This window comes from Anthonomus grandis, chromosome 4 (assembly GCF_022605725.1).
Source record: "Anthonomus grandis grandis chromosome 4, icAntGran1.3, whole genome shotgun sequence".
NCBI lineage: Eukaryota > Metazoa > Arthropoda > Insecta > Coleoptera > Curculionidae > Anthonomus > Anthonomus grandis.
Window position 1 is genome coordinate 3269189 of NC_065549.1, and position 19707 is coordinate 3288895.

At 29.9% G+C, this 19707-nt stretch overlaps 1 protein-coding gene across 2 annotated transcripts in view; it reads right to left on the reverse strand.

Moving 5' to 3' along the window:
• LOC126735651 (phosphatidate phosphatase LPIN3) overlaps nt 1-19707 on the reverse strand; it is a 60934-nt gene that overhangs the window by 26801 nt on the left and 14426 nt on the right. Inside the window, exons 2-4 of one of the 2 annotated variants that reach the window (XM_050439714.1) lie at nt 19154-19372; nt 7628-7795; nt 1293-2034 (exon numbers count right to left, since the gene is read on the reverse strand). In XM_050439714.1, the coding sequence (XP_050295671.1) occupies nt 1293-2034; nt 7628-7795; nt 19154-19333 (1090 nt within the window). In that variant the 5' untranslated portion in view covers nt 19334-19372. Of the gene's footprint in view, nt 1-1292; nt 2035-7627; nt 7796-19153; nt 19607-19707 lie in introns of those variants that run through there. The other variant, XM_050439715.1, reaches the window with a different exon arrangement.

Genomic DNA, 19707 nt, shown 5'->3' on the forward strand with positions numbered 1-19707 from the left:
TACAAAGCATTTATAGAATAGTGAACTACTTTAAAGTGAAAATTTGAGCATCGTAGTTCGATCGGAACATTTTTACAAACATGCAAAGGAGAACAGCTCCTGTACCTGAGAACATTAATAACATGTAACCTTGAGAACATTACTATTCAGGTACTTTTTCCTATTTTTTTTTAAAGAACTATAGTTTTAAAACATTGAGAGGATATTGAGCTACATAACAGTAAAATCTCAGAATCATAAAACATTTATAGGCCTATAAAGTTACTATTTTTCAAAAATTAAACATTGGCTTAAAATTGACTCAATTTTGGAAAAAAAATTACTTGTACTTGATACAGACCGTTTATAGAAAATTGAACTACATTACAGTAGGAATTTGAGCATCGTACCTCAACGGGAACATTTTTTACAACCCTGCAAAGTTGAGCCACTCCTGTGGCAACACTCAAAACCTTTTTGCAAAATGTCAATATCTCAAAAAATTGATCAGATATAGTTTTGAAAATTTGTACACATATTCTTTGGACAATTTCATTGGACACCTATTTCAGCGTTTTTCAAAATTCGTACAAAATTTTGAGAAAAAAAATATTTTTATAAAAAAAAATAATTTTTTATTCTAAAATTCGACAAAACGTGCATAACTCAAAAAATTGATCAGATACAGTTTTGAAAATTTGTACACATATTCCTTGGACAATTTTATTGGACACCTATTTCAGCGTTTCTCAAAATTCGTACAAGATTTTGAGAAAAAAAATATTTTTATAAAAAAAATAATTTTTTATTCTAAAAATTCCACAAAATGTGCATAACTCAAAAAATTGATCAGATACAGTTTTGAAAATTTGTACACATATTCCTTGGACAATTTTATTGGACACCTATTTCAGCGTTTCTCAAAATTCGTACAAGATTTTGAGAAAAAAAATATTTTTTAAAAAAAATAATTTTTTATTCTAAAAATTCCACAAAATGTGCATAACTCAAAAAATTGATCAGATACAGTTTTGAAAATTTGTACACATATTCTTTGGACAATTTCATTGGACACCTATTTCAGCGTTTTTTAAAATTCGTACAAAAATTTGAGAAAAAAAATATTTTTATAAAAAAAATAATTTTTTATTTTAAATATTCGACAAAATGTGCATAACTCAAAAAATTGTTCAGATACAGTTTTGAAAATTTGTACACATATTCTTTGGACAATTTCATTGGACACCTATTTCAGCGTTTTTCAAAATTCGTGTGCGGCAAGTACACACTTGCCGCACTCTTATTACACTTACCGTCCATGGCTCTGATTCTCGTTTCCAGTTCTGAATCGGACAGAACCGATTCGACATTAACTGGCGACGTGGACCTGGACTCGCCATTTCCAGCGGTTAATTCGGTATCGCTGAAAAAGTGAAAATCCGCCTCAACTTTCTTAAGGTTGCCACTGGTCGCGGTCGTTTCTTGAGTGGGGGTTTCCTGCGCATCAACTTTCCCTAAATCCTTTAATTCCGCCTCAGAACAGTTGCTATCCAAAGAGCTTCGGTCCGTAATAGAATCGTTGGTTTTATCCAGGGTCTCCACCGTTGGTGTCACTAAAAGGTGATTGCTAGCAGATTTCCTGGGGGCGTTTTTCTTTCTCATTTTTTTCCGCTTTTTCTTGCTGCTCTTGTTCTCACTCGGTGGTTCTTCCAGCGATGGTTTTGCCATAGTCGGTGGAGTTTCTTTTTCGGGAGTTTTCTCAGTTTTCACCAGCGGTTCGTCCAAACTGTCCATTTTGAATATCGTTTCGGAAATGTCGTTTTGGCTGTGGCTCAGATCGTCTTCCTCGCTTCTTTTCGAGCCGTTGGTGAGCGAGAGGGTCATGTCTTCGACCGACGCCCCCTCGATATTCCCCAGACCGATTTGTCTTTTGAGAAAATCGATTTCTAGGTGAGTGCGGTTCGTGAGTTGATTGTCGGCGGTGTTTCGACGTTTTTCGTACGAGTTTTGCTCGTTGAGATCGATGTCGTCCAGGCTGAAGCTTCGTCTGCGGCCCTAGAATTGAGGAAAGTTGTCTTGACAAAAAATATCGGTTTTTGGAATTTTTTGTTCAAAATGTCCATAACTCAAAAACTTGACCAAATACAATCTTGACAATTTGTACACACATTCCTTGAATAATTTGACTAAACACCTATTTCAGGATTTTTCAAAATAATTTCAAAATTTTGAAAAAAAAATTGTTTATGGAGAAAATTCTTTTTTTTCAAAAATTCACAAAATGCCCATAACTCAAAATAGATACAATTTTGAAAATTTGAACACACATTCCTTGAATAATTCGACTAGACACCTATTTCAGGATTTTTCAAAATAATTTCAAAATTTTGAGAAAAAAATTTTTTTTGGAGAAAATAATTTTTTTTTCAAAAGTTCACAAAATGTCCATAATTCAAAAACTTGACCATATACAATTTTGAAAATTTGTACAAATATTCCTTGAATAATTTGACTAGACACCTATTTCAGGATTTTTCAAAATAATTTCAAAACTTTGAGAAAAAAATTATTTTTGGGGAAAATGATTTTTTTTGAAAAATTCACAAAATGGCCATGACTCAAAAACTTGACCAAATACAATTTTGAAAATTTATACACACATTCCTTAAATAATTTGACTAGACACGTGTTTCAGGATTTTTCAAAATAATTTCAAAATTTTGAGAAAAAAATTATTTTTGGGGAAAATGATTTTTTTTGAAAAATTCACAAAATGGCCATGACTCAAAAACTTGACCAAATACAATTTTGAAAATTTATACACACATTCCTTAAATAATTTGACTAGACACCTATTTCAGGATTTTTCAAAATAATTTCAAAATTTTGAAAAAAAAATTGTTTATGGAGAAAATGATTTTTTTTCAAAAATTCACAGAATGCCCATAACTCAAAAACTTGACCAAATACAATTTTGAAAATTTGTACATACATTCTTTGAATAATTTGACTAAACACCTATTTCAGGATTTTTCAAAATAATTTCAAAATTTTGAGAAAAAATTTTTTTTTGGAGAAAATTTTTTTTTTTCAAAAATTCACAAAATGCTCATAACTCAAAAACTTGACCAAATACAATTTTGAAAATTTGTACATACATTCTTTGAATAATTTGACTAAACACCTATTTCAGGATTTTTCAAAATAATTTCAAAATTTTGAGAAAAAAATTATTTTTGGGGAAAAAATTTTTTTTTCAAAAATTCACAAAATGCTCATAACTCAAAAACTAGGCAAGATACAATTTTGAAAATTTGTACACACATTCCTTGAATAATTTGACTGGACACGTATTTCAGGATTTTTCAAAATAATTTCAAAATTTTGAGAAAAAAATTATTTTTGGGGAAAATTATTTTTTTTTCAAAAATTCACAGAATGCCCATAACTCAAAAACTCGGCACAATACAATTTTGAAAATTTGTACAAACATTCCTTGAATAATTTGACTAGAACCTATTTCAGGATTTTTCAAAATAATTTCAAAATTTTGAGAAAAAAATTATTTTTGGGGAAAATGATTTTTTTCCAAAAATTCACAAATTGCCCATAACTTAAAAACTTGACCAGATACAATTTTGAAAATTTGTACACACATTCCTCGAATAATTTGACTAGACACCTATTTCAGGATTTTTCAAAATAATTTCAAAACTTTGAGAAAAAAATTATTTTTGGGGAAAATGATTTTTTTTTCAAAAATTCACAGAATGCCCATAACTCAAAAACTAGGCAAGAAACAATTTTGAAAATTTGTACACACATTCCTTGAATAATTTGACTAGACACCTATTTCAGGATTTTCCAAAATAATTTCAAAATTTTGAGAAAAAAATTTTTTTAGGAGAATATATTTTTTTTTTCAAAAATTTACAAAATGCCTATATCTCAAAAACTTGACCAGATACAATTTTGAAAATTTGTACACACATTCCTCGAATAATTTGACTAGACACCTATTTCAGGATTTTCCAAAATAATTTCAAAATTTTGAGAAAACAATTTTTTTTGGAGAAAATATTTTTTTTTTCAAAAATCCACAAATTGCCCATAACTCAAAAACTAGGCAAGATACAATTTTGAAAATTTGTACACACATTCCTTGAATAATTTGACTAGACACCTATTTCAGGATTTTTCAAAATAATTTCAAAATTTTGAGAAAAAAATTATTTTTGCGGAAAATTATTTTTTTTTCAAAAATTCACAGAATGCCCATAACTCAAAAACTCGGCACAATACAATTTTGAAAATTTGTACAAACATTCCTTGAATAATTTGACTGGACACCTATTTCAGGATTTTTCAAAATAATTTCAAAATTTTGAGAAAAAAATTATTTTTGGAGAAAATTATTTTTTTTTCAAAAATTCACAGAATGCCCATAACTCAAAAACTCGGCACAATACAATTTTGAAAATTTGTACAAACATTCCTTGAATAATTTGACTAAACACCTATTTCAGGATTTTTCAAAATAATTTCAAAATTTTGAGAAAACAATTTTTTTTGGAGAAAATATTTTTTTTTTCAAAAATCCACAAATTGCCCATAACTCAAAAACTAGGCAAGATACAATTTTGAAAATTTGTACACACATTCCTTGAATAATTTGACTAGACACCTATTTCAGGATTTTTCAAAATAATTTCAAAATTTTGAGAAAAAAATTATTTTTGCGGAAAATTATTTTTTTTTCAAAAATTCACAGAATGCCCATAACTCAAAAACTCGGCACAATACAATTTTGAAAATTTGTACAAACATTCCTTGAATAATTTGACTGGACACCTATTTCAGGATTTTTCAAAATAATTTCAAAATTTTGAGAAAAAAATTATTTTTGGAGAAAATTATTTTTTTTTCAAAAATTCACAGAATGCCCATAACTCAAAAACTCGGCACAATACAATTTTGAAAATTTGTACAAACATTCCTTGAATAATTTGACTAAACACCTATTTCAGGATTTTTCAAAATAATTTCAAAATTTTGAGAAAACAATTTTTTTTGGAGAAAATATTTTTTTTTCCAAAAATCCACAAATTGCCCATAACTCAAAAACTAGGCAAGATACAATTTTGAAAATTTGTACACACATTCCTTGAATAATTTGACTAGACACCTATTTCAGGATTTTTCAAAATAATTTCAAAATTTTGAGAAAAAAATTTTTTTTGGGGAAAATGATTTTTTTTCCAAAAATTCACAAATTGCCCATAACTTAAAAACTTGACCAGATACAATTTTGAAAATTTGTACACACATTCCTTGAATAATTTGACTAAACACCTATTTCAGGATTTTTCAAAATAATTTCAAAATTTTGAGAAAAAAATTTTTTTTGGAGAAATAGATTTTTTTTTCAAAAATTCACAGAATGCCCATAACTCAAAAACTAGGCAAGATACAATTTTGAAAATGTGTACACACATTCCTTGAATAATTTGACTAGACCCCTATTCTAGAATTTTTCAAATAAATTTCAAAATTTTGAGAAAAAAATTTTTTTTTGAGAAAATATTTTTTTTTTTAAATTCACAATTTGCCCATAACTCAAAAACTTGACCAGATGCAATTTTGGTAATTTCTACACACTTTCTTTGAGTAATTTGACTAAACACCTATTTCACGATTTTTCAAAATAATTTCAAAATTTTGAGAAAAAAATTATTTTTGGGGAAAATTTTTTTTTTTCAAAAATTCACAGAATGCCCATAACCCAAAAACTAGGCAAGATACAATTTTGAAAATTTGTACACACATTCCTTGAATAATTTGACTAGACACCTATTTCAGGATTTTTCAAAATAATTTCAAAATTTTGAGAAAAAAATTTTTTTTTGAGAAAATATTTTTTTTTTAAAAATTCACAATTTGCCCATAACTCAAAAACTTGCCAGATGCAATTTTGGTAATTTCTACACACTTTCTTTGAGTAATTTGACTAAACACCTATTTCAGGATTTTTCAAAATAATTTCAAAATTTTGAGAAAAAAATTATTTTTGGGGAAAATTTTTTTTTTTCAAAAATTCACAGAATGCCCATAACCCAAAAACTAGGCAAGATACAATTTTGAAAATTTGTACACACATTCCTTGAATAATTTGACTAGACACCTATTTCAGGATTTTTCAAAATAATTTCAAAATTTTGAGAAAAAAATTTTTTTTTGAGAAAATATTTTTTTTTTAAAAATTCACAATTTGCCCATAACTCAAAAACTTGACCAGATGCAATTTTGGTAATTTCTACACACTTTCTTTGAGTAATTTGACTAGACACCTATTTCAGGATTTTGCAAAATAATTTCAAAATTTTGAGAAAAAAATTATTTTTGGGGAAAATTTTTTTTTTTTCAAAAATTCACAAAATGCCCATATCTCAAAAACTTGACCAGATACAATTTTGAAAATTTGTACACACATTCCTTGAATAATTTGACTAGACACGTGTTTCAGGATTTTTCAAAATTTTGAGAAAAAAATTTGTTTTGGAGAAAAATTTTTTTTTTCAAAAATTCACAAAATGCTCATAACTCAAAAACTTAACCAGATACAATTTTGAAAATTTGTACACACATTCCTTGAATAATTTGACTAGAACCTATTTCAGGATTTTTCAAAATAATTTCAAAATTTTGAGAAAAAAATTTTTTTTTGGAGAACAAATTTTTTTTTTTAAAAATTTCACAAAATGCTCATAACTCAAAAACTTGACCAGATACAATTTTGAAAATTTGTACACACATTCCTTGAATAATTTGACTAGACACCTATTTCAGGATTTTCCAAAATAACTTCAAAATTTTGAGAAAAAAATTTTTTTAGGAGAATATATATTTTTTTTTTTCAAAAATTCACAAAATGCCTATATCTCAAAAACTTGACCAGATACAATTTTGAAAATTTGTACACACATTCCTTGAATATTTGACTAGACACCTATTTCAGCATTTTTCAAAATTTTGTGAAAAAATTATTTTTGGGGAAGATAGAGAAGTGATAATTTTTTTTTAAAATATTGCATTGCTGCAATTACAGAAAATCAAAAACATATTTAGAGCAATATAATAAATGGTGAACGTGCCGGAATACTACCCTTCATAAATAAACTTAATGCCTCGTCTGACAGTTAGAATTTTATAACAAACTTAATGTATTAAACAATGAAAGAGCTGGAACAAGATCTTTATAAATAAACAACTGTAATGTCCAGAGAAAAAAAGGGTTTATTAAACGGCGAAGGAACCGGAATAGAACATGTAACGTGATAACAAAAATCCGCTAAAATATTCAACATATTTTGATAAATGGTGGAGGTGCCGGGAAATAGTAAAGAAATTTGCTTTTAACATTCACTCGAACTGGAAACCTTTAAAGAAGGTGATTTTTACCTTTAATCCTTACGAAAGTGAAATATTTTCAAGTAAATTCAATGAAAAAATAAACATTTCTTAAATGGTGAAGGTGCCGGAGTAAGACAGTTCAAGCAACGCCTCTGAAACCCATTGAATGAATAAATGGCGAAGGAGCCAGGAAAGAAAACGTGCGTATGTTAACCATATACTTCAGGATGAGACTTACGTTTCTAAAAATATTCTCGATTTCAGACACCGGTATGGGAGACGTGGCCAAGTGTTCGGGCACAGGATCCTCCTCGTCTTCTTCCAGTTCTTCGACGAAAAACGCCTCCCCACTTTCGCCCAGTTTCATATGGATGTTCAAAGGGTGTCCGTTGATCTCTATGTCCACCTAAAAGTGCATTTTTTCGATAAAAAATTGTGTCATTTTGAGTCATATTTTGTATTTATTCTAAGCATTATACAGGGTGTCCAAGATAAGGATCCTAAGCATGGGGATCTCGGTACCTGTTGGAGATACAGCTTCGGTTAAATTAGGAAAAAGTTGTGCACTTTGAAGCGTATTTAGATGCCGTTGAGAAACTTCAAAAATTTTCATGGCCTGCTGAGATATTTGGAAAAAAACGGAAATTTATAATATCGATTTTATTTTTTCCTGGCTTTATTTAAAAAAGATATCAAAAAACTATTGACACTTTTGAAGTAGTACGTGATGGCGCTTTTAAATTTTATATCCGACGTTTCGTTTCCGAGAAATCACCATCAACTTTATTTTTTTATATGGCGCGAAAAGAAAGTACACCCTGTATCTGATTCCATTTTTTATTACAAATTCAACGATGTATCACATGTCACATTTTTTTTGTTAGTTAAAAGGAAAAATACAATTTTTCTTTTTTTTTAAATATATTAAGTAGACTTTGGAAACAAATGCTTTGACACTTGCTACCACTGACGTAAATACCTTTTACCCTGTCACATATTTTTTATTAAATATTAATTGCCGTTGTTGTTACCGTGATTGTCGAGGTGTTGTTTGTTGAGTAATTATTGTTATTATTATTTACTGTTGTCGTTATTATTGCTAAAATTGTGTTATTATCTTCAATATGGTGATCATTATAGTCATGAAGACATGAATCATATGACATGCTGTCGTGCTACAAAAATACTGTAAATACAGCAGCAATGTATCTTAATAAATTTCCAGATAGAAAGCAACCATGTAAATCCATTTTCTGAGAGTTGGCTCGAAATTTAAAAGAATATGGTTCGTTTAAAAAGCCTGTTTTATCTCAAAAAAAGGAATCTCTTGAAGAAACTCAAAATAATGTTTTACAAGCAGTTATCAAAAACCCCGAGATATCAACCAGGCAAATTGAAAAAAAATTTAGGAGTGGCCAAATCTACAGCTCAGTTTATTTTACGTAAAAACAGATATCACCCCTACAAATTTAGAATTTGCCAAGGCCTTAAACCTGGGGATTTCGAACGACGTCGGCATTTTTGTGAGTGGTATACACGTGCCTGTGAAGAGGATTTTAATTTTTCATCAAAAATAATATGGTCCGACGAAAGTATGGTCACTAACATACCCTGCGATCTCGGATTACCAAAATGAATTCATATACAGCTTTCTTCAATCTCCCTAGATGGCGGTAGTATGAAGGTAGAAGTCAGGCAACCCTCGCGTACCTTTACTACCTGATGACGAATATAAAACTCCGATCGATATGGTTCTATGGTTGTGATTCACATACATTACATTTTGTTTATTTTGCTACGCTACGTTCGAGTTCGCCGCTACTTTTCTGCCTCATTTTGTGTTTGTTTAGTTTATTTAGTGACAATTTTGCTCAGTGTTTCTCAAGAACTTTATAAGACTTATAGTACTGTTATTTGCCACTGCAATTGGAGATTTAAATGTAAGTAGAATGTTTTTTCCATATTTATTATTCTTATATAATATCCATTCCATAAATTTATTAATTAATATATTTTAACATTTATGAATTTGCCTATATAAAATACAGGGTGTTTGTTAAACATGGGGCAAAATTTCAAAGGGGTGATTCTCTGCACTGCTCTGAAAATATTTTGTCATTTAATGCTTTTTGATTTTGGGTGCTTCGTTTCTAAGATACAATGGCAAAAAGAATTTCGGTAATAAAGACAATTTATGACCCAAAATGTTGACTCTATGCCCCCTGCTCGAATGCAAAAATCCAAATCTTCTCATACATACATAAATTCATAAGTACATAAAAATTATGAAAAAATTTCTTCAGCCATTATACCAGAACCTACTTATTTATTTTCGTTTTTTTATTTTATTACAGTTTAACATATAATATTAAAAAAAAACCATTATTTTAATATTTTTTTCTAGATGCTAGAAGATAGTATATACACTCACAGACAAAAATATTGCCTATCACTATTTTCATCACAATCACTATTTTGTATTTATCTTTTTTTCTTTGAAATGTTGTGTTTTTTATTGTTATGCTAAAACGTTTTACGTATATTACAATTTATTAGAAATAAAAAAAATGGAACAAATAATTTTGAAATGGAAAAAAATATACCTATCTTTAAAAAAAAACTCAAAATAAAAAATGTAATATTTTTATCTGTGAGTGCATTTTATATATTTATATGTAGGTAATAGAAATTTATCACCAAATTTCAGTCTAAAAGTAGAAAAAGAATCCAATAATTTCCTAGGTACCTTGAATGCAAATTATTTCATAATTATTCCTATAATCCTATAAGGATTATAGATGGCCTGGGTTACTGGGAATTCTCTTATTTCAGTTATAAATAATCAGGTACAAACAAAAATTTGGGTAAATTAGATAGGTACCTCTTAAATTCTTAGGATCAATTTCTTTTATGAATTAATTTTCTTTTATTATAATAATTTTCTTATATTATAATACCTACAGTCTCATATTATTTTTAAAGGTATAATAATTATAGCAAAATGAAATGAAATTTATTATAATTCTAAATTATGTACTTTTTATTTTTCTTTCACAATACATATATAAAAATATCGATTTTCATGAATATTTTATTACCTATCTACAGTGTGTCCACCCTAAAGTATCCCCACCCCTGTAAAATTTTTGTTATTTAACCGATTTTCATTTATTTATTTTTTTGGTTGATATGTCGCGACGAATTTCTTTTCGTACATATAATAAGCAAACCTTGTTTCAGGGTCATACTTTTGGGTAATTAGGGGGGGTCAAATTTCAAAAATTCTAAAAATTAGGGCAATTTTTAGAATTTTTGTGACAATGGAATCTTAATCAGAATCACTGAAACCCCCCTATACGAATTTTTAGCTCTATACTATACAGGGGTGTTTTAATAAAATTTTCATACATTTTTATAAAAATCGATAATTAGACCCCTATATCGAATCACCCTGTAACAATATAATAATTTTAAGTTCAAAAATATCAATACCTTATACAGGGTGGTCCGACATATGGATGAAATCAACAACTTTTTATTAAATTTATGGAAATTTCATTAAAACACCGTGTACATTAGAGAGCTCAAAATTTGCATACAGGGGGTTTGTGATGATGCTGATTAAGATTCCAATGTCAAAAAAAAATTTAAAAATTGCACTAATATGATTTAAAAGACTAGTTTCGCAGGTGAGTAAAAAATATATGTCATAAAAAATACCAATAAAATATTTGACCATAAATCTAATATGAAAAAGGAGTTACTATAGAAATTTACATAATTAATTTTACATAAATCGTAATAATTTACTTTTTTTTCTTTATATTAGGGTCTGCCAGAGGACGAAGCTGATCAAAAGGATGAGGCCCGAACCGAATTTTGTAGCGTACCAGATAAGTTGCCATCGAAACATACGGCCCATTGAGGTACAGGCACTTAGATATGTTTCTGGGTATTTGGTGAAAAAAATAGGCAGTGCAAAAATGAAATGCACATGTAAATCAATTTTCCTAAAACATAACTCTGATGACGCAGAAAGCGAAATTTTTTTAAAAGCAAAAGATTATATTAAAGGACAAAAACATTTAAAGTATGTTAATTCTGAATTTTTGGATAAAATAAAAAATGCTATAGCTTTAATAAAATATATTTTCAATAGAGATTTTCATAGAAAAAAACAAGTACCTTACACATTGAAAACTTTAAATAGTAGGATCTGTCTGACTGACTGTTTATATGATGAAGAAATTAAAAATAAATTTTTAAGTATTTGATAAAATTTAAATTATTCAATTATTCTAAACAATTAAATAGGATAATTAAAGGTGTAGATTTAAGGAAAGTCCCAAAAACTGCTTCAAAAATTTTTAAAATTAAAAATATCACTAAGTTGCGAAGGAAAGCCATTGGGTCACGTAAATAAAGACAAGCAAATGCTTTTACTATCCCTGATAGCACAAAAATATTTATTTAATATTAAAAAGAAAGGTTTATTTTACATTGCGAGACAGATTGTTAAATATTATAAAAATATCTTTTTAAAAAATTTATTTAATATTTTTAAAAAAAATGCCTAAAAAATTAAACATAAAAAATAAAAAAGTGGCAGAAAGTAAAAAAATAAGAAAGTCCCTACCTCTGCCATGGAGGCTTTGATTTAGTGGACGTTTTTTTTTTTCATTTTAATTGTAATGACGCTATTATAATCTAACATATTTGTAAAAAATTAAAGTGAAATAGGAAAAGAAAAGGCATGAGAAAAACTCTTAAAAAATATTACAAATTTAAATTAATAATTAAAAAACCGATTTCAAGGGGCCCCATCTTCGTAGGGAGGGCCTATGGGAATTTTTTTTATAAGAAAGTTCAATTTTTTTTTTTGGTTTTTTTTTACCTGAATTCGAGAGATTTGCCACATTTTCCGAGACACCCTGTATATTTATGTACATAATATCTGTTTTATTTGTAACTTGTCTATTTTGTAAGTATGTACTAGTTTTTTTTATCTCTATCAATCCATGTAGACTTCTCTGGTTTTGCCTAATCTAAAAACTAATATGTATAGTTGCCGCCATCGATATTTTATTTTGGTCACCTGTCAAAAAACCAGTTTTCCACTTGTCAAACAATGTTATAGTAGATAATTCGCATTGTTTTACAAGTTTTTTAACAGGTGACCAAAATAAAATATCGATGGAGGCAACTATACTTATTATAATATATGGTTTTGATTTTTGCTTTTAAAAAAATTTTAGTTGCTTGCAGTATCTAATTTTGCAAAATTTTGTTCATACATAATATTACATGTATTTTACTTGCTAGGAACATAATTATTATTTTTTATAAAAATGTTTTGCAAAAAAATTAAAATGGCTTCTTAATTTTTCTGGCATATTATGTTGTATTTTTTAAGCAATAAAGTATGTATTCGGGAAAATATAATTTTCGTTTTATTTATGTAATGTAATATCATTTTTGTAAAAGATATCAATCTATTAAAAATCCCGCCAATATGGGTGTCGTGCGCCATCTAGTATCGAAAAATTGAAATAGTAGTTAAACAGTTGAAGCTTTAATTTTAAGGAGGTTTCTACTGTTCACACGCGTTCATATGCTTTTACTTTTTTCACTCTCGAGAGATGCCGCTAGTCTCGTCTTAATTTTGTTGGCACGTTCGTTTATATGGAAGTTTCCATTCTATTAACCCCTATAAACTGTTTATCTATGGTCACTAATAATGGTATCTTTAACCGCCGCAATAGTCATTACTGGGTCCAACAAAATCCGCGTGTTAAGAAAATATCTAGACATCAACAACGTTTTGGGTTTAATATGCGGTGTGGAATTTTAGGAACCAAAATACTAGGTCCATTTATTTACCATTATTCATTAACAGCAGAACGATATCTTAATTTATTGCAAAATAATTTAGAAAACTGCTTAGATGATTTACCTCTGGCGCAAGTCAATAGCTGTTGGTTTCAACAAGACGGGGCTCCTGCACATAATTCTGGGCAAATTCGACAGTACCTTTCGCAGCGTTTTCCTGAAAAGTGGATTGGAACCTCCAGTGAAGTGTCTTGGCCAGCGCGATCCCCGGACTTAACCCCTTTGGACTTCTTCCTTTGGGGATTTATTAAAAACCGAGTCTATCAACATTCTTTTGGAACTAAGCAGGAGTTACGAGAATGTGTGACGGCCGCTTTTCAAAGTATTACGCCAGAGATATTGCGTGATGTTTTAACTGCTACTGTAAGAAGATCATACTTATGTCTAGAAAATAACGGAAACCTGTTTGAACACCTGTTTTAAATTAAATTTATAAAAACATTTGTCTATTACTGGTTACATTTTTTTATTTATAAGTAGTAAAATGTACAATGCAAATCAATGCTTCATTTAGCTTCTTCAATCTCTAAATAGATATTAAGAAAAATGTGACAGACTCGATAACAGGTATTTACATACGTCAAAGCATTTGTTTCCAAAGCTTACTTAAAAAATATGCTAAAAAAATAGAAAATTTGCATTTTTCCTTTCAACTAACAAAAAAAATGTGACATGTGATACATCGTTGAATTTGTAATAAAAAATGAAATCAGATACAGGGTGTACTTTCTTTTCGCGCCATATAAAAAAATAAAGTTGATGATAGTTTCTCGAAAACGAAACGTCGGATATAAAATTTAAAAGCGCCATCACGTACTACATCAAAAGTGTCATTGAGAAAGTGTCAATAGTTTTTTGATATCTTTTAAAATAAAGCCAGGAAAAAATAAAATCGATATTAGCAAATTTCGGTTTTTTCCAAATATCTCAGCAGGCCATGGAAATTTTTGAAGTTTCTCAGCGGCATGTAAATACGCTTTAAAGTGCACAACTTTTTCCTAATTTAACCGAAGCTGTATCTCCAACAGGTACCGAGATCCCCATGCTTAGGATCCTTATCTTGGACACCCTGTATATGGGTTTTTCCTGCCCAAGTCATTTTCCGATTAATAAATATTTTAAATTTAAATAAATTATTATTAATAGACTTTGTTCCTTATTACAAAGTATCTTTTTCCGGCTATTAATTTAAAAAAAAAAAGGTAAATCTACGATAATTAAATGAATTTTTGCCGCCGCATACCGATATCTCTATCGGGAAATACATATACAAGGTCATAACGTTTTAGGATTACTTGAAGTATCCACTTTGTTCTAAACGAATAATAAAATATTTTAGATCACAATTTACAGCACAGTCTAAAGTCTCAGAATGAGTGATATCATTATATTATGGGTGACCGATAGTCTCGTCACGTATACATACATACACAATCGCAGACGACGAAAAATCGTTATTTTTGTTTTTAAAATGGAAAATTTTTGGCATAAGGAATTTGATAATTTGCCAATTGGGCAAGGTTCATCGATGCATTTTTCCTTACTTGTTCAACGCTCTAAAACCGGTTTTATTTAACCAGGGAAATGTACTGTGAAATAATTGCTTTATTATTAACTGCCTGAATGTTTTTCTTTAATGGTCTATGTAATTATTTATTGTCCATAAAGTCATAAATTCGGATGTTTACAGCCTGATTTTATTAGCCCCCGAAAATTTAGTAGGTTTACTGAAAATGTGCTCATTATGGCAACGTCGCGGCATCCCTAGAACTTTGACATCCGAACCATTAAATGCCAGAGAGTCGCCTTTCAGTACAATTTAATAATTTCTAGTAAAGGTGCTAATAATTACACGATATTGCATCAAAAAATAATGGGTTAGAAAAAGATAGACTTACGTCAATAACAATGTGTTGGATAAGGAAGGGTCTATTTGAATTTATTCTTTAAGCCGCCATTGTTGTATGGCAACGCCGCGGCGCTCAAAGACCTTGGACAATGAACAAACTGAGATCATTAAATGCGATAGAGTCAGCTTCCTGTACTTATGATATTTAAATTTAAAAAAAATATTGTGCTATTTATTAAATCCTAAAAAAATAATAAAGTCCAGGGCCGCATTACCACTCTATTGAATTTAATAGTCAAAGCTCACTACTACGATGCGACGTTGCCAAACTGTCATAGTCTTTGAACTTTGACATATCAACGAATTGCGACCATTAAATGCGATACAGTCGGCTTCCATTAACTGTTGAAATTCTAAAAATATTGTTTGACGAAATTCCTAAATAATAAAAACTCCAGGGCCGCATTACCATTCTATATAATTTGATGAATCGTGTTAATTGCTTTTAAGGTTCACGTATGTAGAATCTAAATCTATATTGGGTGAGAAAAAGATGGCTTTATGACATTAATGATGTGTTAGACAACGAAGGCTATATCTGAAATCTTTCTATTAATCGTCATTGAGTTTTTTAATAAACGCTAACCAAATGGCAACCTCGCGTCATTTTTTTGACCTTTAACGAATGAACGAACTGAGACCATTAAATGCGATAGAGTCTGCTTTAAACACATTTGTAAAAATATCGTTCTTAATTCCAAAATTATATAAAAAAAAATATCCAAAGCTGCATTACCACTCTATTGAATTTAAAGGTCGAAGCTCGTTGATATGTCAAAGTTCTAACATTAGGGCGTGACGTTGCCAAACTGTCTTAATTGCTTTAAAGGTCCATGTATGTAGAATCTAAATTTAAAATAATGGGTTAGAGAAAGACAGGGTTAGGGCAATAATGATGTGTTAGACAAATAAGGGTACATCTAAAATTTTTCCATAAGCCGACATTGATTTGTTTAATAAACTTGTACAGTATGGCAACGCCGCGTCATTTTTAGACCTTTGGTGAATGAATGAACTGAGACCATTAAATGCGATAGAGTCGGTTGCCAGTATATGTTTTTTATTTTTTTAAAATATCATCGTTATTTTTAATTGAAAAAAAATTAATAAAAAGTCCAAGGTCGCAATACCACTCTATAAAATTTGATGGTCGAAGCTGGTTAATATATCAAAAATTTAATACTAATAGAATCGTGTTGATTGCTTTTAAGGTCCATGTATATAGAATCTAAATCTAAGATAATGGGTTAGATAAAGATGCGTTTATGGCAATAATGATGTGTTAGACAAGGAAGGCTATATCTGAAATTTTTCTATTAACTGTCATTGAGTTTTTTAATAAACTTGTACAATATGGCAACGTTGCGTCATTTTTTGACCTTTAACGAATGAACGAACTGAGACCATTAAATGCGATAGAGTCGTTTTATCAAGTTCATAAAAATGTTTTTTTAATTCCTTTGAATACTAAAAAAAAGTCCAGAGCAGCTTTTAAAAAATGCCGCATTACCACTCTCTTGAATTTAGTGGTCGAAGCTCGTTGCCAAACTGTGTCAATTGCTTTTAAGGCTCATGTATATAAAATCTAAAATAGCCTAAGATAATGAGTTAGAGAAAGATGGGCACATGGCATTAACAATGCGTTAGACAAGGATAGGTATAGTTGCAAAGGCTCCATTTTCTAAAAAAATTAATTTTCTTAATAATGTAAAAAAAGATTAAAGTAGAAAGAGCCTGTGTAGTACAGGCAGTTGAAAACAAAAATCTAAAATTCGACTTTCTCTTGCCTTTAATGGTCCAAGCTCATTGTTCTATGAAAATTCCAACACTATGATGCGATGTTGCCAAGTTATCTAATTTTTCTATAACTTACTATAGATTTGTTTAAATAGATTTGCATCATATGGCAACGCCGCGGCGTTCTATGACCCTTGGCGAATGTACGAATTGCGACTACAAAATGCGATAGAATAGGCTTCCAGTATATTTTTTTAATTTTAACAAATATTGTTCTTCTATCTTAAATCCTCAAAAAAAAAATGCAGGGCCGCATTACCACTCTATTGAACTCAATGGTCCGAGCTCGTTGACATGTCAAAATGCTAACATGGCATTTTCAGAAGTGTGATATATGAACGAGCTGGATTATTAAATGCCGTAGAATCGCCTTCCAGTATAAATATTAATTGAAAGGTACACAATCAGTTAGATGGTATTGTTTACAAAATAATGGGTTAGAAAAAGATAGACTTATGGCAATAACAATATGTAAAATAAGGAAGGATATATCTGAAATTTTTCTAAAAGCCGCCGCCGTTTTTGCAAATAAATGTGCACAGTATGACAACGTCGCGGCGTTCTTAGACCTTTGGCGAATGTACGAACTGAGACCATTAAATGCAATAGAGTCAGCTTTCAGTCTTAAAAAAATATTGTTCTTAATTATTAAATCCTAAAAATAATTACCACTCTATTGAATTTAATGGTCGTAGCTCGTTGATAAGTTGAAGTTCTAACATTAAAACACGACGTTGCCAAATTGTGTTTATTGCTTTTAAGTGCCACATATGTAGAATCTAAATTATTTTGCTAGAGAAAGGTAGGTTTACGGAAATAAGAATGTGTTAGACAAGGAGGGGTGTATCGTGAAAAAGCTCTCTTTCCATAAAAATTGTAATTTTCTTCAGACTAAAAAAAAAGAAATAAAAAGTTGAAAAAAATCTAAAATACGACTTTCTATCGCTTTTAATAGTCGAAGGGCATCGTTTATCAAATCTATTAAAGCGACGCGATGTTGCCAAACTGTCAAATTTTTCTATAAGCCGATATTTTTTGTAAATAAATTTGCACTATCTGGCAACGTTGCCAAACAAGATAATGCATTAGAGAAAGATGGGCAATAACAAGACAAGGAAGGGTTTTTTTTTTCTAAAGGCCGCCATTGTTTTTTTAAGTAAATTGGCACAGTATGGCAACGCCGCGGCAATTTTAGAGCTTTGGTGAATTAATGAACTAAGACCATTAAATGCGACAGAGTCGACTTGCAGTATTTTTTAAATCCTCTAAAAAATCTTAATTAAGGTCGAGGGCCACATTAAAAAAAAATACAACTCCCAAAATTCCACTCTATTAAATGGTCAAAGTTCTAACATTGAAACGCGACGATGCCAAATCGTGTAATTTTTCTATAAATGTATGGTAAATATGTGAATTTAAATGATTTAAAAAAAATATATTATTTTATTCGACGTAATTTAATTAAACGAAAAAAGCTAATGTGCCTGCAACATTGCCATTAAAAAAATTGAAATTTGACAGTTGACACTGACATTTGTCAAAAAATTCAAATCTGACAGATGACAAGCACGAAATTGTTCGTTTGTCAATTCTAATCAAAAAATTGACAAAGTTTACAATGCAACGTTGCCACATACGCACTTGAAAATTTTAGATATAAAATGAATTGAATTTTTTTCCCAAAATAGTGTTACATTTAATAAATGGCAATGTTGCCACCTGTTAACAAAATTTTTATATTTTTAGGAAGTGAGGATTTTTGCATTGTTTGCACCTAACCGATGTTGCCAAAACGTGCAATTTCCTATACATGCACTCCGTTGAAGCCCTACAAAAATCGTATTTTTTAAATTTAAAATAATACACTTAAAATTCGATTTCATTTAAAGATAACTTCGATGTGACAACACTGAAAAGAGCTAATCTGACAAGTGACAGATAACGTTTGTCAAACGTCACCTGTTAATGTTCGATCAGTGCAACGTTGCCACAGTTTTAAATGTCATTGTCATTTTTTTACTGTAATGTTATTAAGTATTGAACAATTAGTACGTATTTAAGAAAAGTGCCGGAACTTAAATATTTCATTCTTTTTGTTGCTCAACAGCAAACTTACCACATAACAAAAAAATTACTACATACAAATATAATAATTAACCTTCGGCTTACCACTTTCTGTTTGCTCCTAAGCACCCCCAGTTTGCCAAATCTGACGTGAAAGGGTGAACAGTTGAAGGAACCGTCGGGCTGCTCCACGACAATGACGTCGATCGCCCCAGTGAGGGTAGCCCCATTAATATCATTGTAAAAGTCTTTAAAGTTCGAAATTATCCGCATCATCCCGTTCATTTTGCGTGAGGAGGAGGATGAGGAGGCACGTCACTAAAACTATATGCAAAAAAAACCGTCTTAATAAAAGAATCGTTGCTTGATCATTTTAGGGCTCAAAGTGGGCCCCCACACACTCGTAGAGTTCACACGTTCAGGGCCACGAGAATCAATAAATAAATTATTATTTTATATAAAAGAAAATAATCACGTAAAGGCGATAAATTGATTTAATTAAATTTCGCGAATTCAGACCACGTTACTGGCGCGCATACACCGAATGAATGAGTCAAGAAAATCGAAATTTCGCGTTATAAGTCGGGTGGGGACACGGTGGGGAACCGTGCGGGTATGGGGGGAAAAAACCTCGCGTGATTTGGAGACATTTCAAGTGC